The following is a 27,651-nucleotide window of genomic DNA, read 5'->3' as shown; positions in this document are numbered from 1 at the left end:
GTCACTAATTAATTGGAGCGAGTCACTTCCTCGCAAGGGAGCACAGGGCACCAAGAGACCAGCTCACCTTCCCCAGGAAACAAATTAGACCTTTGCAGCCCAGGAAGTTTTGTTTCAGTGTTTGTTTTGCTGGTTCTGGTCTTACTGCCACTTGATTTGTTCAGAAATAGGTGTTTGGGCGTCAGACGTGCCCGTGGTGGTGTGGAAGTCCCAACGGGGATTCGAGAAAAAGTTAATCTTAAATAAAAATATCTGCTGTGCACAGCAGTATAGGAAGACAAAACAGTTTATAATGAACGTCTGATCTATTTTATAGACTGGACAAATAAGGCAGCAGAGACTTTTAATGACTTGCTCAAGGTCAGACAGAAAGTGAAGAGGAGAATTAGTTTTATTCCCAATTATTCTGTGCCTATGCTGGAGCAACCTTCCTCTTTGCTCTGCACTCTTCCTCCTCTTTTGCTTATCTAATTGTCTTTTCATGGGAGTTTTGTTTAGCTTAATTGTTCACATTTGGTTGTGATTCAAAGTCTGAATGTTCAGACTGGGGTTTAAGGGGCTGGCTCCCCTGCTGTGCTCTGGTAGCAGGAGCCATGGGCACCCTGGATACAATTCCTCTGGGAATACTGACAAAAAGTGCTAAAATCACCCCCTCCCTCTTGCTTTCCATGTCTCCCTGTTTGCCTGACTCAGTTCTTTGAATAGCTGTAAAATCCTGAGGTTTGCAGCTGGGTTTGTATTTGTGTGCTGTTGTGCTTCCTTCATTTGACTTAAATTTACAGGTATTTCTTGATAACATGTATTTTCCACAAGCTGTAATGTAATAGTAAAACAAAATAGTTAAAAACCAGTAAAAACTTGTCCTGTTTTCAGAGGTATCAGTAGGTGCTCCCCTCCACTTCCCTTTCCAGATGCAAATGGCACGTGGGAAGATGAGTGTGTCCTGTGCTGCTTGATAAATGACCTGTACCCCTTGGCTTATCCCAAGGCATTGATGACACATGCAAGCCTTGATCCACGTGATATTAAGGATGGTTAAGCTATGGATCATTCACGGGGAAGGTGGAAATTCCAGCTTAGGGATTTTCAGGCTGTTCCATGAGTTTGACAGCTCAAGAGGCATCTGCTCCTAGTGACTCTTAATTTGGGATTTTTTTTCTTGGACGTCAGCTAATCCTGACATCTTGGTCCTGAGGGCGAGGGTGTGGAAAATAGACATACAATTCATGTAGGAAAGACCCAAAATACGTATTTTTACCTTAAAAACGCGCCAGTCACATTTTTAAGTCGCATTTTTAATTTTGCAGTTTGAGCGCCTGCATTTCAGGTTGTTGCTTCCCTGATGCTCTCTGAAATCTTTTGATTTATGGTCGTTGCTGTTTAAAGCACGAAAAAGCACCATAAACGAACCCTCTCAGCAGGCTGAACTCTTCCAGGGGGCAGAGTGTTGTTGGGCACCGTGTCCACGGGCAGCATTACGTTGGCACAACGCCCCGTGGCTTGTGGGCCAAGGAGAGCAGTGATTGATCCCTGAGCGACTTGCAATTTATCAAAGATTAGATATGATTCCTCCTGTATCTGATTAACCTTCTCGGGGAGACAGCCATCATTTCTGCAATGACAGTAGATTATTCCATGCTTGAAAAGACGGATATCAGCTGGTTGCAATCAATAGCCCACAAAAGGTGACGCCGTGAATTCTCTGGGTTATCTGTAAAACGTGTCACCAACGTGGAATCGTTTGTCAAACAGAGCCATTTCATCCCAGGCACCTCTGAAGTGACTTTTATTTCAGCCTGAAAGGCCGAGAGCTGAAGGAGGGAAGTTTGGGGTCTGTGGTGTAATCAGGAGCTGTTGGGTGCTGCTGGAAAAGAGCAAGCACAAATTTCTCTGAGTGACAGATTTGATTGTCATTTCCAGACCCCATTACACATGATTTTCTTTGTGACAATTGCACGGAGAGAGCTTGATTTGATCAGATTGCATTGCACTGGGGAAAATGGAGGTTAGAGTGGACTATTGTGCCCTCTCGTCATATAAGTAACACTCTCTGCACTCTGGGTGGAGTGGATATATTTTCATATATTTTTTTCTTTGAATTTACTCTAATGGTACATCCCTCCCCAGTATCTTTCCATGTAATTCCAGTCTTAATGTGTTTTCAGATTTAAATTAACCTTCATTTATTATTCAGCCACGCCGAGAATGCAGATTTGAGTGTGCAGAAATGCAATCCCCTGATTGACTGCCTGCTCCCTGCCTGGGCAATGGGAGGCATTCATTCCTGGGAGGGAGATTCTTACATCAAATTTAGACAGTTTTCAGTCCATGGGCAGCTTGTTTTTCAATATCAGTGTAAGAAATATGTTAATAACTTGTACCTCGACTGCGGTTCAGCTCTGAATGAAGCTGAGAAGGAAACTGTTGTTGAAAAAGGGAACCTGGAGCAGCTGGAGGGATGGGACACTTAGGAGTGCAGTGCCAGGGAATAACATCCAAACTTACCTCTTAAAACAACCTTTCCCACCCTGACAGAAAGCAGAGGCTTCCTCAGAGAAAGGGGCTCAGGCACCCAGCTGAAAATAATTGTAGTGGTTCTGACAGAGCAAGATTTAGGCCAAGTAAACTGCAAGATAAAGATCCTCCTTCAGGAAAGCAATTTTAGCATGTCCTAAATGCCCAGCTCAGCTGGGTGTGTTGCTGAATTGAAGTCTCTGCTCTTCCTGGAGAGGTCAGATTTCCATCCCTCCTTTCCTTAATCCCTGTTAAATACCAGGCCATGTCTCACTGCCTTCGGTGCTGCCTGATTACATGGAGAGATCTGGAGCACTAATCACACACATTGCTAAAATCAGAGCTAAGTGACTTTAGTCCCAGGCCTAAAGTCCCTTTTCTAAACTGATAGTGTCCTTTTAATAGGATTATATTTTATTAGGCTGAAGCACCATCATACACAGCAGAGGGTACTGTAAGTGCTGGGGAATTTCCTGGTAAGAACTGTGCTTATAAATCAGTTACTTGTCTGGTACATGTGTAACAGCTGATTATATGGAAAAGAGGACAGAGACTGGCATAAAAGCCACGTCCCTGTTCCTGAAATTCTATATGTGACTCATCACAGTTCACATCTGTGATATTTTTAAGTCCAAATATTGTAAATATTTCCCTTTTCCCCCTTTCTTTTTGATCTCAACTGTGCCCCATAAAGTACTGAATCTGCTAAGATAGCTGTAGTTTGCTCTGCTCTCATATTATTATTATTATTATTATTATATTATTCATTGCTTTTTAATCTCTTTAGTTCAGGGGTGTGTTCTCCTCTTTTCTGCAGATCTCACAGTGTCTGATGGTGCTCAGAGCTCCAGGAAGTTTCACTAGTCAAGTCTCAGATGCTTTTGGCTTTATGGTCTTGGCTAAATATTTCATTCACAAACAGAGAAAGAAACATTAGAGCACATTTGAGTGTTTTCATGTGCTGGACTTGGATTCTTTGGTTGCTCATAGAAACCAGGTGACTCTACCCCCAAGATTGATTTTTATTATCTCTGGACATGATTTGCCTTGGAATCAATACAATAATGTAAAATGTCATTGCAAATAGAGGACTTTGATCTGCAATGCATTTATTAACTCCTGCTGATAAAAGGCAAAATGGAAATGGTAAACATGCTGGTATTCTAAAAAAAAAAAGGGGGGGTAGAGAGGAAAAGTGAGTCCCAAATATTTGAGTTAATCTACAGGAAAAACACAGTTTCTAAGCTTGTTCAGGAAACAAGATTTATCTTTCATACATGTAAGGTAAACCTTCATTAGTGCAAATTTGCACAATTACCCCTGGTTTGTGGTACAGTGAGAACAGTGACTGAGCCTTGCAGTTTATCCAAGATAAAGGTTTACTTCCCAAACCTTGGTACAGGAAATGGCTTATGCAGATCAGGAAAAAATGTATCTGTATCTTTAAGACTAATTTAAGAGAATTAGATAATTAGATAGTTAATCAAACTTGAAACTGCTGCTTATCTGCCCAGATCCTCGTAAGGGATATCAGCAGAGTGATGGAAGTAGAGCCCCAGGAAAAGCAGCACCATTTTCCCTGGAATTGGCTGCAGCCTGTGCTTGGCATCGCCTGCCTTTGTCTCAGTGCCTTGTTTGAAGCATCTGGTAATTGAACATAAACTCCTGCACTTGAGCACTGATGCTTGAACCTGGAATTACCTTGTCAGCCACCCTGGCTCTCATTACCCACCCAGCAGATGCCCTGGTGTGCTCCGAGCATGGATCCTGCTGCAGAGCCAGAGCCCTGGGGCTGGAATGGCTCTGGCTCCATGGGCTCCCCTTGTCCAGCCTGGAATAAACATCCTCCCTCCCCGTCCTGGAGGAGCCACTCTGGCCAGGACACATCCAAGCTGCTCAGCTGTTTAACTCCGAGGATAATAGGTGGGATATGAATATTTCTTATGTGCTTGAAGAAAATACCCATCAGCAAAAACAAACACTGCTGGGGTTTTTTTATTCCATTTAAAGCTCCAGACTGTTTTTTTCTGTCCATAACCATGAGTCCAAAAGCCATGAGTATTTACAACAGACTTTTCCTACTTAGGCAAAAAAGTAAAGGGGAGAGGGACCTCAGACCTCAGTATAGGTCAGAGGGTGGAGACATGATGATCTTGGAGGTCTTTTCCAACCTTAATGAATCCCTGGTTCTATAGGATCTTTTTACAAAATTCCCATTAGCAGCACCAAACTTGACTGAAGTGAAGGCAAGGTTGGAAGAGGAGAGGAAGGAATAAGTCTTTGCAAGATCTCAGAAAATTTCCCTTAGAAGTAGAACAGTCTGAAGGAAGCATTAATTTGGGGGAGAGGAGTTCTGATTTCTTCAAGTTTTTTATGCTGGTTGAATATGTCAAAACCAGAGTATTTCCTTGTCCTCCTTCTCCTCTGACCCCCTCCGTACCAGAACAGATCTCCAAATAAGCATTTAGGTATTACATGCTCAGGGTTCATCAACCAGCTTTGGAAATGCTACATTATCTCTTTTTTTTTAATCTGTCTCTGAATGTTCAGTTCCACTGATTTGAGGCCAACAGCTCAGCCTTTTATTAGAGTGAAATGCTCTTTATTCCTTCAGCAGCCAGGGCTGGCAAAGCACATCTCATTGTTTACTGAGGACTTTGATATCCTTCACTGAAGAGCACTGTGGTTATTGCCATCCCTGGATCCATGCCCTGTGGAGCTGAGCCGGGTTGGAGAGGGGCACGTTTGGGAATGGGATCCAAGGAGCCACTTAACAGAGGCAGGTCTGAAAAAACCCACTGGGCAGTGGAACTCTTGCTGATGGGCACAACATCTGTGACGTGGCTTCTTGCTTTCCCTGCTCCTCTTGCATCTGTGGTGCACAGTGACAGGACCTGGAGCTGTGTCAGGGCAGGGTCAGGTTGGATCTCAGCAAAAGGTTCTTCCCCCAGAGGCTGGTTGGGCACTGACCAGGCTCCCCAGGGCAGTGGGCACAGCCCCAAGGCTGCCAGAGCTCCAGGAGGGTTTGGAAGATCCTCTGGGGCAGAGGGTGTGACTCTTGGGGATGATCCTCTACAGGGCCAGCAGCTGCACTCAATGATCCTTGTGGGTCCCTCCCAACTCAGCATATCCTGGGATTCTGTGATCGTTCAAAAGCTTCTTTGCACGCTCTGAACTGACCTATATTTTTAAGGGGGAAAAAAAGCATTATTTGTGAGTGTCAGCCTGTGCTGTGTTTTCTGTCACTCCTGTCGTGCCCCTGCGGGTCATGTCCCGCTGTGTCACGTCCAGCAGGTCGATGTGACACGGCCCAGCCCCGTGTGCCACGTGCAGCAGGCACGACGAGGCAGAGCCACTTACCCCAAACAAGGGATCTCTCCTGAGGGACACCCAGTCAATGGCACATCCATGTGGGATGGTTCCTTTGCAGATTGGATAATGGTGCCCCTCAGCCCGTGCCTGCAGCACCTGCAGCCTCTGGGTTTGCAGCTGGGAAATGCATCCCTGCATCCCGAGAGGAGCCGGGAGACGCAGGCAGCACTAATGGCACTGCCAGGCTGCTGTTTGCAGGGACTGGAGGGAAGCAATTCCAGCCTTCCCACGGATGGGAAGTGCTGCTCAGCTCCCTTTCTTCTAGGCAAGGAGGAAAACTTTGTTAAAATCTCTTGTAGTATGAAGCAAACACGCTTAGTCAGGAATACACCAAGTGCTCTGCAACGTGCTGCAACGGTAAAGCCAAGGGAGGTAAGGCAGGAAAATCGGGATGTAAGGCAGGACAGAAATTGGTAAGACAAGCTCAGATGACCTCAGTGCACCCCCCCCAGGGAGGCTGGGGGATGGCTGGGCATCCAGAGCTGTCCTGGGGTGGCCATGAGGATTTGCTCCAGCTGAGGACCAGCCCCGTGAGCATTGAGGCTGCTCAGAGCCCGCAGTGACACCCCACAGGATGAGCCCCCTGTGCTGCCAGAGGGGCTGGAGAGCAGGGAAAGCCATGGAAAACTGCAAAGTGCTGTTCCTGTCACACAAAAAGCGTGCTCCTGAAAATGCTGGTGTGAAAGGAAGGCTGAGAGGGAGCTTTGCTGCTTTCCTGAGCCTTCAGTGACACCTACAGACAGTCACACGCAGCCCAGCACGGCCCCAAGCCCTGCCTGGCTCCTCATCCTCCCAGGGACATGCAGGAAGGGGCTCCAGGTGCACCAGGAGAGGTTTGGGTTGGATATTAGGAAAAATTCTGTAGTGGAGGGGTTGTGCAGCCCTGGCACAGCTGCCCAGGGCAGGAGTGGAGTCCCCATCCCTGGAGGGATTCAAAGCATGTGTAGATGTGTCATTTGGGGACATGGGTTAGTGGTGGCCTTGGCAGTGCTGGGGGAATGGTTGAACTTTTCCAACCTAAACAATTCCATGATTTCATGAAACCTGTGGGCTGATTTTTGGAGGAGCCAGGCACTGAGTGTCTACATCTGCAGGAGCTCTATATTCTATAATTCTAAATAAATATTCTAACTGTATTCTCGAATATAAATATATTCTAGAATTGTATAGAATTTCACAATACAGAATATATACCAGAATTCCATTTGAGAATATATTCTGCATTCTACAATCCTATACAATTATATTATATATTCTATTCCATATATTTATTTTCTTCTTTTTTTACATGTGTATAAAATAGATGAACTTCTGATGCTGAGAGGAATTTTAGTGAGTGATTCCATGCCTGAGCCCCACTGCTGGTGTGGGTATTCCTGTAGTATCCTGAGCTCGGGATGCTCTGAGTCTTCCTGAATTCCAGTTGTAGCAACACCAAGTGACTGGGAAATCCTGATACATCAGTTATACAAAAATAATGCCATAAATCTAAGCAATAATTAAACATTGTTTTAGTCATGTGCACTTATACTGCTCATGCCTAAGAAATTTTGAATGTATTAATCATTTAATTGTATTAATTAGCTAAGCCTCATAATACCTACTGTGCTTGTGTTAAGAGTTACTCTGGTTAGAAGAACCAAAATATAGATGAAATAAATTTGTCCAAGATAACACAGCCAAGTCCCCGAGGACTTGATCTGAAATCCATACAGACAGAGATTAAATCTTTTTCACCACCTCCTGTACACTTTTGATAAGGTCTTCAAAAATCCGGGAACAGCTTTGCATCCCCTGGATTTCAGGGAGTAGTTCTGTCCAGTCCATATCTTTGTTGTTGTATCTTTATTATTTTAGCAGAAGCTTAAGCAGTTGGGCAATAGTCTCTGGAAGAAGTAGTTAAGATTTTGGTGTCATATCCCAGAGATTGAATAATGCTGGTATTATTTTAGCATGACAGTTGTGCAGAATAGATTTTTGGAATAAGCAAAAATATCTATCTCTATATGATTTTCAGACTTTTGGTCTCATTGTTAAGCAATATTTTGTCTCCTTTTCATTTCCTCTGAGGCCCTGTAGAAAAAATTACTGCATTTTTGTCAACAGAAATGAAAGAGGAATGTCAGCTTTGGAGGCAGAGGGAATTCAGGGGCACAGATGAGGAGCTGGAGTCTGCATAATGTGTCAGGGCTCATCTTTCTGTGCCACCATTTTGCTCCTCCTGCAGGACTCAAGTGAAAAATAGACCATTAAACCAGTGGTGAAAGATCTGTGTGAACTCCAGCTGGGAATAAGGGATTAGTCTGGGAGCTGGGGTGGAGCTGCTGCCTGTATTTAACAGGCAGAACTTGCTGCTTCACAGATCCCTGGAGGTTTGGGGGCTTCCCTTTGGAAGTGTCATGTTTAGGGCAGTGCCCTTTTTTCTGCTTCATCTCCCTAAAATAATTCCTCAGTTCTAGTCCAACAGGACAGTGACATCTGGAGTCACCACCCCCAGAGCCACATCCCAACCCAAAACCACTCTCTGACATCACCACAGCACTTGGCTTGTTGGGGCAGGGTTTTGGTGTCCATGGTGTCAAAGGTTTGGTTGGTATCTCTCATTATTTATATTTATTCTTTCTGGGGACTCTCCTGACACAAAGAAAACAGCCTGGCTTTGAAATGTCAAACCACAGAGACCGTGGCCAGTGTTCTACACAATCACCAGGTTTGCAATAAAAGTGAGGTACAACAGTAACCTCAGCCAATTCTTTCCCTTTCCAGATGTGAGCAGATATCACTCATGTTTTTAATATCCCCTTCTTCATTCTAGTTTTGGAGATTTTACACTGAGAGAGTTTTCTTGAGGCAACATTTATTACAGGAACAATAGAATAGATTTTTATAACCGTGGTGAACAATGTGTGACTGTGAAACAGCTCTTTGAAGTAAGAAGATTCAAAGAAGAGAATCTCTGACTTCCAGGCTTTCTCAAAAATTTTAACCAAGCCTTTCAGATCTGCTGCACTCTTTTCCAGCCCCTTCTTTTCTCCTTCTTCATCAGGATGGTGAGTGGAAGAGGATTTTGGAGGGTTTATTAGCAGTGTTTCAATCCAACAACTGGAGAAAGGTGTTGGAGGATAAAAGCAAAGATGGGATAGTTCACTTGTTACATTAAGGATCTTCCTAAGTGATCACTGCAGTTGTGGGAGACTGCTCAGGATCTCTCTCAGCCCTACATATTCCTCAGGAGAACCAGATTAATGCTCTTTTTTCCCCTTTCTTTACTGTTTGTAGATCCAACCCGGGTCATGGTGTCACCTTTCAGCATGGATGTCACCGTTGGGGAGAGCATTGTCCTGCCATGCCAGGTCTCTCACGACCACTCCCTGGATATCATGTTCACCTGGTCATTTAATGGGCACCTGATAGACTTTGAGAAGGATGGGGATCACTTTGAAAGAGTGGGAGGGGTAAGTATTAACTCTAAAGCATCTCCTCACTGTACTAGAAGCAGGTAACAATAGAAAAGGGCTGCTAAGAGAAGGAATGGACTTGGCTAAGTCAGTCCTGGAGGGATTGAAAAGACTTATGGATGGTTTAGTGGTGGCCCTGGCAGTGCTGGATTAATGGCTGGACTCAATGATCTTAAAGGGCTTTTCCACCCTAAATGATTCCATGTTTCTGTGTTGTCTTCTGTTCACAGGCTGAGATTAACATTGCCAGTGTATTTGTTCATTAGAGTGGTGCAAACTTGTTATGATTTCCTTCATGGCATGACAAATCTGCTCAAATGAACAGTGGGAGGGATGTCAGGAGACCTAAAATATGTTTTCTCATTGCAAAAAACTGCCTCCTCCTTCAAGGAAGAAATCCATAATAGATTTTCTCTGTCTGAAACAGTAAAATAAATGTAAACTGTAACCATTGTAGAACTTTGTATTTATAGAGAAAATAGCAGGAAATCAGACAATATCCTCAAAAATGCTCAGGCAGGGTTTGTTGCCATGTTTATCTGTCTCTGTCTGTGTCCTCCTCTTGTGACCACATGCTTAGAATAACTATTTTTCCTCTACACAAAGTAACCTGCAGAGGATTGCAAATATCCCCCACCCCTGCAGGTGACATTTCTTCTCAGTCTTACCTGTGCAGGTTTCCTGGCAATGCTACCTTGGTGTCTTTGGGTTGTTTGGTTGATTTTTTTTTGTTTGTGAGAAACCCAGTCAGTACCCACTGACAGTGTAAACTTCTGCAATGCCCAGAGAATTGTTTATTTGAAGGTTGAAAAGTTCATGTTCCTGGAAAGCCAGGAGAGGGACAAGTGGGAAATGATGGTTGGACAGTCCATGGCTGCTGCTCAGGACCATGGTGGAGTGGCAGATGGGAGAAGCAAAGGTAGGAAGGTAGGAATTGCTGACCCTCATTAGGAGAGGAGAGAATTTTCTTGGGGCATTTGGCATTTTGTGCCTCTGCAGGAAGGTTTAGGACCGGAGCACCCTCAGCAGGGCAAAGGTGCCCTCATGGTCCATCTCTGCTTGGCTTTCTCTGCTCTTACCTCACTTTTGAAGGGCAGGTTTTTAAGTTAAAATAAAACTACTTTTCTAGTAGTTTTAGATGTCCTGAAGATGTTGAGGCATAAATTTTGGGCATTGGAGAAGGCCAGTGCTCAAAGAGATACCTCAGGATGCCATCTGCTAGGGGGGGCTTCACACAAGGAGGTGGCACATCTGTCAGGCCTGCCCCAGCCTCTCATGCCAGTTTTATGGCTCAAAATAATTCCCAAATAATTTTTAGTAAGAAAAGCAGTGATTTCACAGACCATCTCTGAAAACTTCGCTTTGTAACCATAACATTTTCCTTTGCAGTTCAGAGTTCATCTAATTTACCCTGTTTAGGCAGGGCTTGGGTTGTTTAAATTCTAACTTATCCTTCCTCATGATTTTTTTTTTCACTTCTATTGGGTGAAAGGAGCTCTAAAAATGAGGGAAAAATGCAAAATTTTCATCAAGGGTTTTTCCTATATCTCTAAGGGAGGCTCAACAGAGCTGTGGACTCTGCTGAGTCTCAGGCAGAGTGACAGTCTATATTTACATTTTTCAGGGGTGAAATTTAATGCTGAAAGGAAAAGGAAACACAATTTCCAAGCCTTAAAAGATGCCCTTAGAGATTGATGCCCAGGGTGCACATCAGCAGCCATGGCTTTTTGGGGTGACTGCACCTGCTCAGCCTGCAAAGCTAAAATTGCAAACTTGATTAATATTTCTCAGTCAAAAAGCCACAATCACAAGGTTACCCTGAGATTTCCAATGGACCCAATGCTTTGTGTCTGGAGAAAAATTTAAGGAGTGTTTTCAGCTTCTGATACACAGAGAAACCTAATTAGTTCTATTCAATAGTTAATCAGACATGCACTTGGCGTTTGGAAAACAAATTACTGCTGTTAGGTGATGCAAGATTTCCTGGGAGAGTGCTGTTCTCATGATCTTTAGCACAAAAACACGGGGCAATCAGAATGCTGCCTGCCAGACAAAGCCAGGAAATTATTGCAGATGGCTTAGAATTCGGGCTGGGTTTCACCTGTGGAAGGAAGGGAGACACAACTTGGGCATCTGAACACCAGAGAGGGTGTAAATGGGATATCCAGAGAGGTGTGAACCTGCCCCACATAAGCTTTGTCACGTTGTTTTAATGGTCACAGAATCCCTGGATATGCTGAGTTGGAAGGGACCCACAAGGATCATCCAGTCCAACTCCTGGCCCTGCATGGGACCATCCCCAAGGGTCCCACCCTGTGCCCCAGAGCATCATCCAAACCCTCCTGGAGCTCTGGCAGCCTTGGGGCTGTGCCCACTGCCCTGGGGAGCCTGGGCAGTGCCAACCACCCTCTAGGGGAGGAACCTTTTCCTGAGATCCAACCTGACCCTGCCCTGACACAGCTCCAGCCATTCCCTGGGTGCTGTCCCTGGTCCCCCCAGAGCAGAGCTCAGTCCCTGCCCCTCCTCTGCCCCTTACAAGGCACTTGTAGACTACAACCAGACTACAACAAGTTACTAAGGGGAAGTGTTTCCCAGCCCCCAGCCCTGCTCCCCTGCCCCGGGGAGGAGCCAGAACTTCAGAGGCGCTCCCGCTCTCCCCTTCAAGGCAGACACATCCCTTTAATAGGCCAAGCTTGCATTACTAATGTTTTCATCAGCCAGAGCAAAGTAAATCCATTAGTCACAGTGTCCTTCATGTGATAATGATGTTTAGCGCTCATTAAAAAGTAATTGTAACCACTTTTCCCTACTTTATCAGCAGGATTCAGCTGGTGATTTGATGATCAGAAGCATCCAGCTGAAGCACGCGGGGAAATACGTCTGCATGGTGCAAACAAGTGTGGACAAGCTCTCGGCTGCTGCAGACCTGATTGTAAGAGGTATTTGAATTTTGTTACTGTTGTTGTTGTTGTTGTTGTAAAATTTCTCCTTTTTTTTTTTTGCTTTTTTTCCCCCCAGCATCTTGTAATTAATTTGAGAAAAAAACCTCTGAGCACGCACTGGGGTTCACAGCACGTTTTCAAACAGTGCCTGTGGCGTGTTTCAGATACACACCCTCATCCAGCAGACACAGCTCACGTAAACACGCCGTGTTTGTGTCCTAAATGCCAAACCTGCACCAACTGAGCTCGTTTGTTTGATGAACTGTGCAACAGAAGCAGCATTCAGGTTATTAACTGCACTTCTGCCAAGTAATATTATTCCTTTTCGGGGATAAACGTGATTTAGGAACTTCATTGATATTTCAAGATCTATTCATTACCATGCACTGATGATGTGTAAGTAGGACTTCAACAGAGCTGTAATTAGTTACCCTGAGTCTGCATCCTTATAATAAATATTATATATATTTTCTTGCTTGTTGACTTTGGGGAAAGCAAACTTTGCTGCTCCTCTGTCTCTCGATTCTCACAGACCCCAGGAACTTCATAGAATCCTTTAGGCTGGAAAAACCCTCTAAGAACATCAGTCCAACCATTCCCCCAGCACTGGCAAGGCCACCACTAACCCATGTCCCCAAGTGCCACAAACACATGGCTTTTAAATCCCTCCAGATATGGTGGTGACTCCACCCCTGCCCTGGACAACCTGTTCCAATGCTTGACAACCCTTCCCATGAAGAAATTTTCCTGGTTATCCAATCTGTACATCTCCTGCCACAACTTGAGGCCTTTTGCTCTTGTCCTCTCACATGTTCTCCATGTGAGTTCTCAGGCAACTCGGTGAAAGGAGGAGAGCTTGCAAAAAATAGTAAGAAATCCCCTCTTTCACTGGCTCTCAGTTTTTTTGCTGCAGCATGATTTCAGATGAATTTTTTGGTTGTTTAGCCCAAACATTTCAACAGAGGCTGCTCCGGGCACCTCAGTTGGGTAATTTCTTTAGTGCTGCCTCTGTAAACAAACAGGAGGAACATTAAATTCTCACAAGAAAATGACCCTTGGTGATGATAAAATACTGATCTTGTCACTTGTTACAAATATTGAAGGTGGTAAAACACAGAAACAGGGTGCCCAGAGAAGCTGTGGCTGCCCCATCCCTGGGAGTGTCCAAGACCAGGTTGGAAGGGGCTTGGAGCAACCTGGGATGGTGGAAGGTGTCCCTGCCCGTGGAAAGGGGTGGGATGAGATGAGCTTTAATCTCCCTTCCAACCCAAACCATTCTGGAATTCTGTGACCAACAGGATGTCTTCATCCAGGCCAGTGATGCCACAGCTGCACTGAGAGTTGTGCTGTAGAGAAATAGGGAAATATCCCTGGGCTGTGAGACCAGGAGCAGGAGGTGAATGGCTGGTGCATCAATAGAACCTTCAGAATAATTGTTAGGAGTTTTTAAAATATTGGAATTGCGTCAAAATAATAAGAGATACTAGGTTAAAAAAATTAGATACTAGAAAAAAAAAAAGAATTATTCATCTCAGGGAATATGAAACAATGATACAGAAAACATAGTTATTCCCAGCCATGAAGTGAATGCAGCTTGTTTCAAACTCTGCCAATCAGTAGGAGCAATTTGTGAAGAATACAGTGAAATTCCAACTGCTCCCTGAGCCTGTGTTACGTGACTGCTCCCCCCAGCAAAAACAATTTAAAGTTTTAATTTCTCAGAAATTAAATCTGGCTAGACCTGCTGAACTTTCATTTTATAGGCAGGATATTGGAAGATTTCAGGGTATTTTAGATATTTAACCATGTCCAGCTCTCTGAATATCATATGAGAATGCTTTTAGTCCACAGAGTGAGTTGCAAGAGGAGAGTTTGCTTGAGTACCTAAAGGGTACCTTGGTCCAGTACCTAAAGGGGCTCCAAGAGAGGTGGAGAGGGACTTTGGACAAGGGCCTGGAGTGACAGGACAAAGGGGAATGGTTTCAAAATGACAGAATGAAGGGTTAGATGGGATACTGGGAAGAATTTTTTGCCTGTAAGGGTGGGGAGGCCCTGGCACAGGATCCCAGAGAAACTGTGGCTGCCCCATCCCTGGAAGTGTCCAAGGCCAGGTTGGATGGGGCTTGGAGCAACCTGGGCTAGTGGGAGATGTCCCTGCCCATGGCAGGGGGTGGGATAAAGTGATCCTTAAGGTCCCTCCCAACCCAAACCATTCAGGGATTCTCTGGGATGGGAAGAGGCTGCACCTCAGGTACCACTCCCAGGAGCAATGGCCATGTGAGAGAGGAGAGAGGTCTCTCCCTGACTGGTGTGTCCTGCTGCCTTTACTGGTTAAGAAGAACCCGACAGTGAAGCAGAACATACTGGGGTCTCCCTGGGCATAGTGCTGCTGTATCTCCCTGGCTGTGGTGCTGGTGTATCCATGGTGCTGGTGTATCCATGGTGCTGGTGTATCCATGGTGCTGGTATATCTATGGTGCTGGTGTATCTCTCTGGGAATGGTGCTGGTATATCTATGGTGCTGGTGTATCTATGGTGCTGGTGTATCTCCCTGGGAATGGTGCTGGTATATCTATGGTGCTGGTGTATCTCCCTGGGAATGGTGCTGGTATATCTATGGTGCTGGTGTATCTATGGTGCTGGTGTATCTCCCTGGGAATGGTGCTGGTGTATCCATGGTGCTGGTGCATCTCCCCAGTGCCTCCTGGTCTCATCCAGGCAATGAGAGCTGAGCCTGCATCGACTCCTCTACAGGGGCTTCTCTGTCCTGAGTGAGGGAAGATGACCCCTTGAACCCCCTCACCCACCCCTCTCCTGCCATGCTCCCACAGGTCCCCCCGGCCCCCCCGAGGCCGTGACGATCGACGAGGTGACGGACACCACGGCCCAGCTGTCCTGGAGGCCGGGGGCTGACAACCACAGCCCCATCACCATGTACGTGGTGCAAGCAAGGACCCCCTTCTCGGTGGGCTGGCAGGCAGTGAGCACAGGTAAATCCATAACCCGGCCCCTCCGAGCTCCGCTGCTGGAAAACACATCCATCGGGATGCACACGTGGACCAGCTCTGCTCCCTGATGTGAGAAGCAATTTCCCTGGCTGCAGAGCGCTGCTCTTATTAACTGGTTTCAGGTTTGGCAACCCAAAGATTTAGGGTCCAGTCAGTGCTATTACTCATCCATTTTTCTCATGAATGTTTAAGGGAAAACAGAATGAATTCCTCTCCTTTGTTGCCGCGCTGGAGATATACAACAGTAATTGTGGTCTATAAAGACATCCCTCAGGGACAGCCTGTGTCATCTGGCCTATCTTAAAGTGGAATTATTTCCCTGATAGAGGGAAAAATCCCATGGTGTAATTGCTCATTCCGTCAGAGGTTAATTTTGTTCCAGTAACCATTAAGTAGAGGGAACAGTGTGTTTTAAAAAGAGAAAAATAAAAACGCTTTAAACCTGTTGTCTTGACACTTTGTTTTCGAACAGTGGCAACTTAGGAGAAACTCTTTAATAGCAGGAATTTCTGGGCTAAAAACATGGTGGTCTAATGCTACCTCTTGGACATCTTTGCAGTTAGAAAGATGACAAAAGGTTTATCAGTCCTTATTCGCTCTGTATTTACGTTAAACGCTCGCTTTTAAGGAAACCAGATTTCTCTGTGCCTTTTTCTCAGAGCTTTGAACATTTTAGTGGCTTTCCTTGCATTCCTGACCCACGGCTGTCTCCAGTTCCAGAGGTCATCGATGGCAGGACGTTCACAGCCACAGTGGTGGGGCTGAACCCTTGGGTGGAGTACGAATTCCGAGTGGTGGCTGCCAACCTGATTGGGATCGGGGAGCCCAGCAGACCCTCAGAGAAGAGAAGAACTGAAGAAGCTCGTAAGTAGGGGTGGGCAACACACTTAAATCTTGTTGGATAAATGCTCACCAGTGCCAAGAGGTACCTCAGTTATGGGCAACCCTTGGCAGGTGGCTGCTCTGTTCTTTTTTAGCCCGTAAGGGAACCAAATATGAAACAGGAAAATAAATAAAAGGCCCCTCTTATGGAAGATAAATGTTAAACTAAACAATTAGAGACTGAATACACAAGTTAATTGACATACTTTTAATATACTATTATTGACATACTTTTAATGTGCTGTTTGCCATGGCAAATTAGTCACTTTAATGGCATTCCTGGTACCAACAGGGGAAGGGCAACAGAGTCCTGTCACTGCACAGGTCTGTTCCACCTCAGTGTGCTATTATTATTATCATGGTTTCAAAGTTGCCACATTTCGCCTCTGCCTCTATTTGTTTGCAGTTCCTGAAGTGACCCCAGCTAATGTCAGTGGAGGTGGAGGGAGCAAGTCTGAGCTGGTCATTACTTGGGAGGTGAGTCTCAGCCCAGAGGCCAGTGAAGCTCCTGGAGGTTTCAAGTGGTTTGCAGTGAAAAAAAGAAGCCCAGATTATGTGATAAAAACAGCACAGCTATTAAAATGGAGCCAGAGGACTTCCCTCCCCAGGCCCCTGTGCAGGGCAGCCAGCAGGGAAGTGCTGGGCAGGGGACACAGGGACACCAGCTCAGCTCCCCCTGAGCCCCAACACATCCCTATGGCAAAACATGGATGGGCAGAAACACCCGAGGGATAAAACTGGTACATCCTGACCAGTCTGGCTGGATCAAGCTCCATCCCTCATCCTCTATGGGATGTCAGGCAGCAAACAGTTAAGAGCCAGCACAAGCCATGCCGGCTCTCAGTGCTGCTCATGGCAGCCAGCACGAGGAGATACAGAGATGAAAAATGTTTAATATTCCATGAGGCACACGGGGTTAGAACTTTAGTCATTTGTCTGCTCATATTTCCCTGTTGTGATGTGATGCAGCTGGCATATTTTTCCTAATAATGAACTTCACCAGCCATGCTAACACTTCCATTTAGCACTATTTCTGACCAAGCTGGCAGAATGAATCGCCAGAGATATTTTTAAGGTTATTAAAAACCTATAAATGGGTTTTTGTCCTCGCCACACAGCTCAATGTGCTAAATTTCCTCCTCTGTTGGGCTAATTAGCTACGCCGTGTCTCCTAAAGATACTGCAATATGTTTCAAAAACACACATGGCAAGAACAGCAGACATTGGTTTGAGTCGTAATTTGCACAAAATATAATTTGTGTTTTGATAGAACAGTCGTTTCACTGGTTTAAATGTCCAGAGGCCTTTCCTTTATGGGCTGGTGTGGCCTTACAGCAAAGAGGAAGAAGGACTGAGCAGCACTAACCCCTGCACCAGCTTCAGCACCACGTCTGTGGGAAAGTGGCCCATAGTTAGGGATTATTTGAATACTTTTGGTTTAATGCAGCTTTTTAAGGGGCTGACAGCCTGAGAGTGGGGAGTGTCAGTGTGTTCAGGATGTTCTCCAGGGCCTCACATGCGATTCCAAAGGCACGAGAGCACATGGGATAGCAGGAACCATGTCCTTGGTTCACCCCAACAAACCTCAGACTCTTAGTCATGGCAGTGCCTAAAATTAGATCAATAATGGAGGCTCCATCTAGTCAGTAGAAGAAGGTGAATTAGGTCTCGGGAGAAGTGTCTTCTGGAGGTGCTGCATTCCTCTGAGAAGGAGCAGAAAGGCAGGATGGGATAATTCAGGACTCCATCTGCCTCACGTCTCCAGTGCTCTCTTCAGAACAGCAGCTTTAGCAGCACTGAGAGGCAACACCCAGAGGGGCAGATAAATGTGTGCCATTGCTGAAGGTTCCCCCACAGCCATTGCTGTGTTTCTCCTGCCCACAGACGGTGCCCGAGGAGCTGCAGAACGGGGGTGGCTTTGGCTACGTGGTGGCGTTCCGGCCCTTCGGCACCGTCAGCTGGATGCAGACGGTGGTGGCCTCCCCCGATGCCTCCAGATACGTGTTCAGGAACGAGACCCTGCCGCCCTTCTCGCCCTACGAGGTCAAGGTCGGGGTGTACAACAACAAGGGCGAAGGGTCCTTCAGCCCCGTCACCGTCGTCTACTCCGCAGAGGAAGGTAGAGCCAGGAGCCCACCCCGCCCTCCTCCTCCCTCCCCGGGTTCTGGAAGGGTTTAGTTTCCACCTTGGCGTATCCTTTGATACCTGAGCCCCTGCTCTGATTTCGAATAAATGGCGAGCCGTGATGGATTCTTTTCGTAGTCATTAAAATAACATTAATCGTAATGAAATCTTTTGATATTAATGGAAAAGTAATATGTAATCTGGAAAGGATTCCGCTGAGATTTAGCATGAATTAATGGCCACTGATTAGAAAATGTTCCCACTTGTCCTAATTACAGTACATGGTATCCTGGGCTGAGTTTAGCAATGACATATTATTTCTTAGGTGGAGGAGCCAGTGCTGCCCAGCACAGCCTGACAGGCCCTGGGTTTGAAACCTGCACATTTGTTTGCTTCTTTTCTCATGCAATGAAGAAAATAAATCCCATGACATTCGGGACTAATTGAACATAAAATTGAAAAGTCTTCCTTTTATTTTTAACCACACAGAGCCAACGAGAGCCCCAACCACTGTTTTGGCCAGAAGTCTTTCCGCCTCAGACGTTGAAGTTTCGTGGGCTCCCCCTTGGGAGAACCAGCACAAAGGAAGGATACAGGGATATGAGGTATGGAGGCAGAGTGCAGGATCCCTTCAGTAATAAACCTTGAGGAGATGTGGAGACACATCCTGGGCAGTCCCCATGGTGCTGCTCCTCCTGCCCTGGGGCCGGTGTGTTCCTGGGGTGGATGTGCCTCCCTTTGCCTCCTCAGCGAGCAGAGAATTCTCTCAGGTGGTTAAAAATGACACATCTGTCCATGTGTGATCTGGCTGGAAATGGAGAGCAGAGCTTGCAGGGGGGACCCGTGTGAAGGTGTCCCATGGCCAGGCAGTGCCCGAGCTCCTGGGGAGGGAGCACTACAGCCAGGATGGTCCCTAGCAGGAAACAGGAAGGGATGGGGCAGGATGCAGGATCTGTCCTGTGGGCACAGTTAGTGCTGGAAGTGAAGGGTGCTGCCAGCCCATGGCTGGAGGTGGGCACGTCCCTGCTCTGTTCCCAGGTCAGGTGTTGGCGACACGACGAGAAGGAAGAAAACGCCAAAAGGATTCGGACAGTTGGCAACCAAACCTCTACAAAGGTCGGCAACCTGAGGGGCAATGCCCTGTACCACCTGGCAGTCAGGGCCTACAACACGGCTGGCACTGGCCCCTCCAGCGCCCCCGTCAATGTCACCACCAAAAAGCCACGTGAGTGTTGGGAGGGTGGGGGGCTCTGGCCTGGGGGGGCTCTGCCAGGGCTCCCCTCTCTCATTTTCAAACCCTCTTGACCCTGCCAGAGCTGTCAGACTTCTCTTTGCCAGGTTTTTCTGCACGAGCCTTACCAGGCTCAGCCTTTTCACTCGATTTTGTTTTGGAAGGCTCCTCTCCCCAGTGTTAAGTAAGCAGAGCATGCAAAACCCAAATCACAGCTGTGCAGGCAAATTAAATATTTATCTCATCGTTCAAGAGGGCTTTTTTCTTCTGGGCTCAGGCATGTTGAACAACTGACTGAATCCTTTTTTCATTGAGAGCACTGTGTCGTGTCACACCTCCCGTGACCTGGAGGACACAGACAAGTGAAAGAACTCGTTAGCTTTCCAGGGGGAAGGACTCCAGGCAGGCTCAGCTCTGGTGGTAGAAGCCTCATTGGTGCTGGGAGGGATCCAGCTGGGAAAGGGTGCTCCTTGGTGATAGCATGCCCTGTGTGTTTTCGTGTAGCACCGAGTCAGCCCCCCGGGAACATCATGTGGAATTCATCTGACTCCAAGATCATCCTGAACTGGGACCAGGTCAAAGCACTGGACAACGAGTCAGAAGTGAGAGGCTACAAAGTGAGTATTTCCACGAGCCCAGTGTCAAGTTGGAGTTTATAGTAAGACCAGACAAGATGTTTTCCATGGTTTTCCAGGTTAAAAACTGGGGCATTCCATCAAAAACAGAGACCATGCCTATGTGACATGAGCACGTTCTTCCCACTGCTCCCCTCGCCCCTGTGAGGGGGTCTCAGCCCATGGACCTTCACCTGCTCCTCCCTGTGGAACTCCCACCTCCAGGACCCCTCTCCTGCCATGGTGAAAGCCTTCCAAAGGCTGTAGTTCGCTCCTTAATTGCAGATAAATAAAATGCTCTTTTAATAGCTCCCGTTTCCTTCAGAAAGCAAAGCCAAAAGGAGAAGGAAGAGAATCCTCATTAGTAGCAGTTTTAATAGGATATAATTGAACTAGAGAGAAATCTTGGGAAGAATTCAGCTCCATCACCTTACACAAGGGCTTCATTTGGCCCAGAGAAGATGTTGGTGTTTGATTTCCAGACCTTGCCTTGGGGGTTGAGTTGTGCAAACATTTCCCACCAGAGCCTGAGACAATGAAGGACCTGGCCATGCTTTGTGTTTTGTTCCCAGTCTGGAATGCCAGCGGCATCAGCTTGAGGAGCCTGTGCCAGCTCTCCTGAATTTCTGCACTTACTTTTAAGTATCTTTGCTGCACTGCATGGGCTTATCAAAAAGAAGTAACTCCTCAGGGTTTTTAGTCCAAACCTCAGATGAACCTCGGCAATCTGGACCAACTTTTCACTACATATTTTAGGTTTGAAATGCAAATTAAGAAGTCATTTGAAAGAGGGAGACAAAGACTTGTCACCCCGAAAAAGCAAACTGCATCTAGTGGGTTCCTACAACGTCCTCTTTCAACTCCCTGTTAGGACAGCAGGGCCAGGTGGGTTTCTTCCTGACTCATAGCAAAACATTGCCTGTTTTTCATGTTTTTTCCTAGAAATCTTATATTTTATGTCACAATTTATGATGTAAATTAATAGAACTCCCAGATCTCAGAAGGTCACTTGCAAAAGTCATTTATTCTGGGAAGCTGTCGGTGGCACTGCATTAAATGTTCCAACTCAGTTTCCTGAAGAAATGTCATAAGTTTCTGACTTCTGTAATAAGTGTTTACTTATACAGGGGTTTATTTTAGCTTGGTGAAGGTACAGGTGTCACCTCCCTGACCTGGCACTGGGTCCCCAGCAAATCCCACGTGTCCGCTCTGTGACCAGACCACGTCTGAGCGTCGGGGGCAGGAAAAGAGCGGCGGTGACTCTGGACATGCTCAGGCTCTGCCCTCTCTGCCCCCTGTTCTCTCTCCCTTCCCTGCAGGTGTTGTACAGGTGGAACAGGCAGAGCAGCACATCTGTGATAGAAACCAATAAAACCTCCGTGGAGCTGTCCCTGCCCCTGGACGAGGATTATATCATCGAGATCCGGCCCGTCAGCGACGGCGGCGACGGCAGCAGCAGCGAACAGATCCGAATCCCAAAGATATCGAGTAAGGACGGGAGGAACTGGGGTCCGTTCCGTGGGGAGCCAGAGTCCTGCAGGGACCAGGGCTGTGTATCCCAGCAGGGCAGGCTGTACTTCCAACCATTTCCCAGGCAGGGAGCTGAAACCCAGAAAGCCGAGGACCAGCGTTCCAGCCCCTGGTTCTGATTTCATCCCAAACCCAAGATTAAACCATAAGAAACGCCACCCTAAGTAGTTATATTTGTATTTAAGATCTCTAGACACTTTCCACTCTCTCCCTTCCATACTCATATATAGGTTGAATATATTGTTTCACTGCAATTTGCTATAACCAAATACAAAATGCGGTGTTGGAGGCTTTTAAATTTATAAGGCTGCTGTATAGTCATATCCCATTGTGTGTTGGAGGCATAAATATTTATTTAGGGAAATGAGGTTGTGTAGAAGAACAAACAGAAAGAGTATTTTATTACACAACATGGCTTTTGCAAAATCTCCATGTCCCATCTTCCATTAATAATGGCCCAGTTTATAAGCTGCATTAAATCAGGAGCCTCTGCAATGCAGGAATATGGCATTAAAATTACAGCAATGTGAAAAACCCTGGGTGAGAGCAGAATTCTCTCCACTGTGGCTGTATAAACCATGCAGAGGAATTTAATCAGCAGGCACAGGAGAGAGAAGGAGAGCTGGAACACCTGCCAGCTCTGATTTGGCTCAAGGCTGTGGTCCCCGAGCAGGTACAACGGCTCCTCCAGGATGGGAGTTGTGCCAGGATGGGGCCAGAAGTAACAGCTTGAAAAGAGCACAGTTGGGAAAAAATAACAAAATAGTGAGTAACCAGGGTGTGAAAGCATGTAATTGTGAAAGTAACCTCAACAAAACAGTGGCAGGAATTGAAATTAAACCAAAAATTCAGCTGGAGAGGTGACATGTGTTCTCTGCTCATTGTGGGCTTCTTCTCTCCCTCTCTCCTCTCTCTTCTCCCTTCTCTTTCTCTCCCTTCTCTCTCCCTCTTTCATGTCTCCTGTCTCCTCTCCCTCTCTCTTCTCTCCTCTCTCCCTCTGCTCTCTCCTCTGTCCCTCTCCTCTCTCCTTTTCTCCCTCTCTCCTCTCTGCTTTTCTCCTTCTACCCTCTCTCCTCTCCCCCTCCTCTCTCTCTCCTCTCCTTCTCTCCTCTCTCCCTTTCTCTTCTCTCCTCCCTTCTCTTTCTCTCCCTCCTCTCTCCCTCTTTCATGTCTCCTGTCTCCTCTCCCTCTCTCTTTTCTCCCCCTCTCCTCTCCCTCTCTCCTCTGTCCATCTCTCCTCTCCTTTCTCCTTTCTCTCCCTCCTCTCTCCCTCTTTCATGTCTCCTGTCTCCTCTCCCTCTCTCTTCTCTCCTCTCTCCTGTCCCTCTCCTCTCTTCCTCTCTCCTCTCTCCTTTTCTCCCTCTCTCCTCTCTCCTTTTCTTCCTCTCCTCTCCTCTCTCCTATCTCCCTCTCTCTTCTCTCACCCCTTCTCTTGTCTCCTCCCTCCTCTTTCCCTTTCTCCTGTCTCCTCTCTCCACTCTCTCTCCTCTCTCCTCTCTCCTGTCTCTTCTCTCCTGTCTCTTCTCTCCTGTCTCCTCTCTCCACTCTCTCTCCTCTCTCCTGTCTCCTCTCTCCTGTCTCCTCTCTCCACTCTCCCTCCTCTCTCCTCTCTCCTCTCTCCTCCCTCTTCTTTCCCTCTTTCCCTCTCTCCTGTCTCCTCTCTCCACTCTTCCTCCTCTTTCTCTCCTGTCTCCTCTCTCTTCTCTCCTTCTCCTCTCTCCCTCCCTCCCCTTTCCCTCTCCCCTTTCTCCCTGTCCCTGTGTCCCTCTCTCCTCAGATGCCTACGCCCGAGGCTCGGGCTCGTCGACGTCCAGCGCCTGCACGCTGTCAGCCATCAGCACGATAATGATCTCGCTCACAGCCCGCTCCAGTTTATGACAAAAATGACACCCAGGACTTCTGGTTTATAATATAAGCAACGTTTAGCTAGTTGTTTTGAAGACACCCAGTACTAAGTAATATTGTGGTTTGAGTACATCTTACTACTGGAAACAAAAAAAAAATGTTTATGCTTCTTTAGGAATGGCATTATACAGTACTTCCTCAAAGCAAATATAGCTTTGTCTGAAGTTTCCTTGGAAACTCTGCAATGCACTGAAAACATCTGTAATATGATGTTACCAAAGCAGTTTACATATGTCCTTATATGCATATTTTTTATTATATATTTAGTGTTTTATAGAATTTTTTAAAGTTAACATATGATGTAGATATTAATTTTTTTCCTCTGCTATAAAACGCTACGGACGACATAATCATGGAAATATTGTTTGGAATTTTTTCCTTTATGATGGAGAGCTCAAAGTTGTTCTTAGTAAATTGGCTGCCAGTTCACTGTACAGTTTTACAAGGCCACTCAAGGCAGGACCGACCCAGACCCCGTTTCTAACACGGCTGAATTTCGTGGCAGTTCCAGTGACTCTCGTGTTCAACCAAGTGCTTCTGACACGCAGGGTGGTGGGTTTGACTCAGAGGTCGAAGCAAGACAAACTTGAAATACTCAGAATGTCATAATGTTGCAAAAACCCAGGAATTTTGGTTGGTTGTGGACTACAGGACACGCAGCGACCGCTCTGGCACCGTGCGGCGAGGGGCTGTTCCTGCTGCCCTGACAGAGCTCTGGCTTCATCCCAGTCAGCTTCCAATTGGGAAGGGATGAAGGAACTGCAGAGATGGGATCTCTGCCTCCAGGGACACGAAGGGCCGGGTGAACCCAGCCCAGCCCACCTCGGTTTGGGGATTTCATCATCCCAAGGAAACAGAGCCCAGCGACTCTGAGACACAAAACTGCTCCTGGCTCGTCGCCTTTGGAACTCTACTCATCATCCATCGGAATTCCACCCATGCATTGGAACACAACTCCTCATCCATGGGAATTCTGCTGTGCATTGGAACACAACTCCTCATCCATGGGAATTCTGCCGTGCATTGGAACACAACTCCTCATCCATGGGAATTCTGCCGTGCATTGGAACACAACTCCTCATCCATGGGAATTCCACCCATGCATTGGAACACAACTCCTCATCCATGGGAATTCCACCCATGCATTGGAACACAACTCTTCATCCATGGGAATTCTGCCTTGCATTGGAACACAACTCCTCATCCATGGGAATTCTGCCCGTGCATTGGAACACAACTCCTCATCCATCGGAATTCCACAATGGACAGCGCTTAGGAAGGTTGCTCTTGTCCAAGGGGGAGGTGGGATCTCCCAGAGGTCTCTGTAGGAAGTTTGCCTTTCTCTAGAAACTCTTCACAGACGCCTGCAGGCGACAGAGTCCCGCTGGAAAACTACAATATCCACATGGAATAACTCTTCTTGAGGGAAGGACTGTTTGCTACTACAGGGGAATTTTGTAAGTTCGCTCAGATGGGAAAACGCTGGTCAAAGGCAACGGAATTTTCTATACAATTTTCAAGTTGAAATGCGCTGCAGTGGTATATTTTATTTATTTTTTTTTCCTGATAGCTTGAATTTGCCTGTAACTTGTCTTTTTTTGCTTACAAAATACTACAGTTAACTTTTAGACCTTCTAAATATATTTATTCAGTAACTCATAATCAGGATTCCACTTGTGTAAAAGTCAGGGGTGTTGACCAGAGAAATATTGTCAGTATTTCAAGCTGTGTTCCTTTCTTAGTTTGATATGGTTACTTCTATGTAAAAAAAAAAAAAAATAAAATAAGAAAAACAAAAAAAACCACAAAACCAAGAAAAATGAAGTTTAAAAAAAAAAAAAGCTGCTGTAGTTTTCTCCCCAGTGTAAATGATATTTATCAGTGATCTAGCAGATGTAATCTTTTTTTAAAGGTATTGGTAATAAATATTCTGTCATTTGTAAAGATACTTGTCTTCCAGGAGCCTTTTTCCTCCACGTTTCCTTCTACCCAGTGAGAAATTCCACCTCAGTTGCTGCTGAGGCTGTCACTGATGTGAAGATGCAAGAGTTGGTTTAAGACAAAACTTTGTGGAGGCAGAAAAAAAATAAATCTATTTATACATCTCTGGTCTAATTCTGCTTCTAAACTGACCAAAAAAAGTCTGTTTGGGCGAATGTGGGGTGATAATGTGTATTTATGTCTGTCCAAGCTTTTGGGGCTGGTGCTGTTGGAGCATCACTGACCCTGTGCCCCAGGCAAAGCCCCTCCAGGTACAGCACCAATTCCTGAGGATTTGGGGGAGCACTTCTTGAAATCACTAAATCCACCAAACCCACATTTCTAATTCTTTCAGGGGTGGCAGCACAGGAACCATGTGATGTGCTTGGCTTTTCAAAGGAGCAATATTGCACTTGGCAAGCAAGGAAGCATAAAAGTCAAATGGCCCAGTGAGGCAATTTCATTTTTAAAAAGCAAATTTAAAATGGCCGTTTCCAGAGGTGGGCAAGGGGCACGTTCCTGGGCTGTGCTCCTGGAGGCAGAGGGAAAGAGCCATGGCAGGAGGAATGCACAGGGTTGGGAGCTGGGATTAGAGAGGAAAATTGGAATAAATATTTCTCTGCTGTGGGAGATTCCCCATGGTGTGGGCTGGTGTGACAGTGCCAAAATGTGACACACAGCCCTGAGTGTGGCCTCCCTGCATTCCCCACTGCAGGGAGAGCAAACTGCCTGGGATCATGGAATCAGAGATCCCGTGGGATCATAGAATCCAGGGGATCTTGAAGATCACCTCGTTCCACCCCCTGCCATGGACAGGGACACCTTCCACTAGCCCAGGTTGCTCCAAGCCCTGTCCAGCCTGGCCTTGGACACTCCCAGGGATCCAGGGGCAGCCACAGCTTCTCTGGGCAACCTGTGCCAGGGCCTCCCCACCCTCACAGGGAAGAATTCCTTCCCAATATATCTAATGTAAACCTACTCTCGGTAGGTTTAGCCCCTTGTCCTGTCACTCCAGGCCCTTGAAAACAGTCTCTCTCCATCTTTCCTTCAGGCCCTGCAAGGCCACAATTAGATCACCCCAAAGCTTCTCTTCTCCAGGCTGAACAGTCCCAACTCTCCCATCCTTTCCTCCCAGCAGAGCTGCTCCATCCCTCTGACCATCCTGGTGCCTCCAACAGGTCAAAGCCCTTCCTGTGCTGGGACCCCAGAGCTGGATGCACTGGAAAAACTCCCTCTTCTCTCGTGCTGCCTGAAATGAAGACTTGGCTCCAAGGATAATGAGCACGAGGAGGCAGCTGGGCCAGGAACAATTGTCCTCACCCTGCATCGTTGGCTGTCCAGTCCAGGTGAGGTTCCCCAGTAGGAGTGGGCAGGCTGGGCCAACAGCTTGGCTGGGAAAATGAAGATACTCCTGCTTTATACCAGCTTGGTTTTATTGACCAGCATGACTACAAGACTGGCTGCTGGCCCTCCAAGCCATCAAGCCTTGAGTCCTTGAAGAGGGGACTCATCCTCCCTGGAAGTACCAAGGACCTGACATGCAAAATATATTTAAATACATTGCATTAATCTCTGCAATATCATTAATGGGAATGAAATTATATGTAGAAATCTTCTTTATTAGGCCACTCGAAGGCATGACATAAAATACTTTCCAATAAATTAATTCTTCTCTTTAGTCTCATTTTTAGGATTTCACTAATGAAATTCTGATTTTAGATTGTTAAATTTGGGTACCTCCATTAAAAGCACGTTTGAGGCACAAACATTGTTATATTAATGAGCTACATTAATTTTGATGGAGCCATGCTATTTTACCCAGATGAGAACTGGCTCATTTATTATAATTATTTTTAGTCTGTAGTACCTGGGAACTCCATTTCTTTAGGCACATTCCAAAAAATTGCTGGATTAACTCTTTCTTTTTATTCTTTGTTAACGTGCTTAAGCCCATCTCAGGCCAGCTCAGTGGAGAGGAGGTTTCCTGGAAGAAGAAGGGACTCTACAGGACCAGGAGAACTTCATGATCTGCAGCCAAGGAGGTCAAAGCCCGAGGTTTAAGGCAGGAGGTTTATTTGGTAACTCCCTCAG

General features: G+C 46.3%; 1 protein-coding gene across 4 annotated transcripts in view; it reads left to right on the top strand.

Annotated features, from left to right (window-relative positions):
* The window catches only part of LOC116792315 (contactin-4), a 283,807-nt gene extending 260,140 nt beyond the window's left edge, over positions 1-23,667 (top strand). For 2 of the 4 annotated variants that reach the window (XM_032699179.1, XM_032699178.1), the window contains exons 13-23: positions 9,166-9,341; positions 12,163-12,283; positions 15,118-15,276; positions 16,009-16,158; positions 16,583-16,653; positions 18,061-18,295; positions 18,790-18,905; positions 19,339-19,525; positions 20,036-20,148; positions 21,465-21,633; positions 23,453-23,553. In XM_032699179.1, the coding sequence (XP_032555070.1) occupies positions 9,166-9,341; positions 12,163-12,283; positions 15,118-15,276; positions 16,009-16,158; positions 16,583-16,653; positions 18,061-18,295; positions 18,790-18,905; positions 19,339-19,525; positions 20,036-20,148; positions 21,465-21,633; positions 23,453-23,553 (1,598 nt within the window). Of the gene's footprint in view, positions 1-9,165; positions 9,342-12,162; positions 12,284-15,117; positions 15,277-16,008; positions 16,159-16,582; positions 16,654-18,060; positions 18,296-18,789; positions 18,906-19,338; positions 19,526-20,035; positions 20,149-21,464; positions 21,634-23,452 lie in introns of all 4 variants that reach the window. The other 2 variants (XM_032699177.1, XM_032699180.1) reach the window with 2 other exon arrangements.
* The last annotated feature ends 3,984 nt before the right edge of the window (positions 23,668-27,651 follow it).

The sequence above is a fragment of the Chiroxiphia lanceolata genome, chromosome 11 (genome assembly GCF_009829145.1).
Source record: "Chiroxiphia lanceolata isolate bChiLan1 chromosome 11, bChiLan1.pri, whole genome shotgun sequence".
Classification (NCBI taxonomy): domain Eukaryota; kingdom Metazoa; phylum Chordata; class Aves; order Passeriformes; family Pipridae; genus Chiroxiphia; species Chiroxiphia lanceolata.
This window is presented reverse-complemented; position numbering and strand designations above follow the sequence as displayed.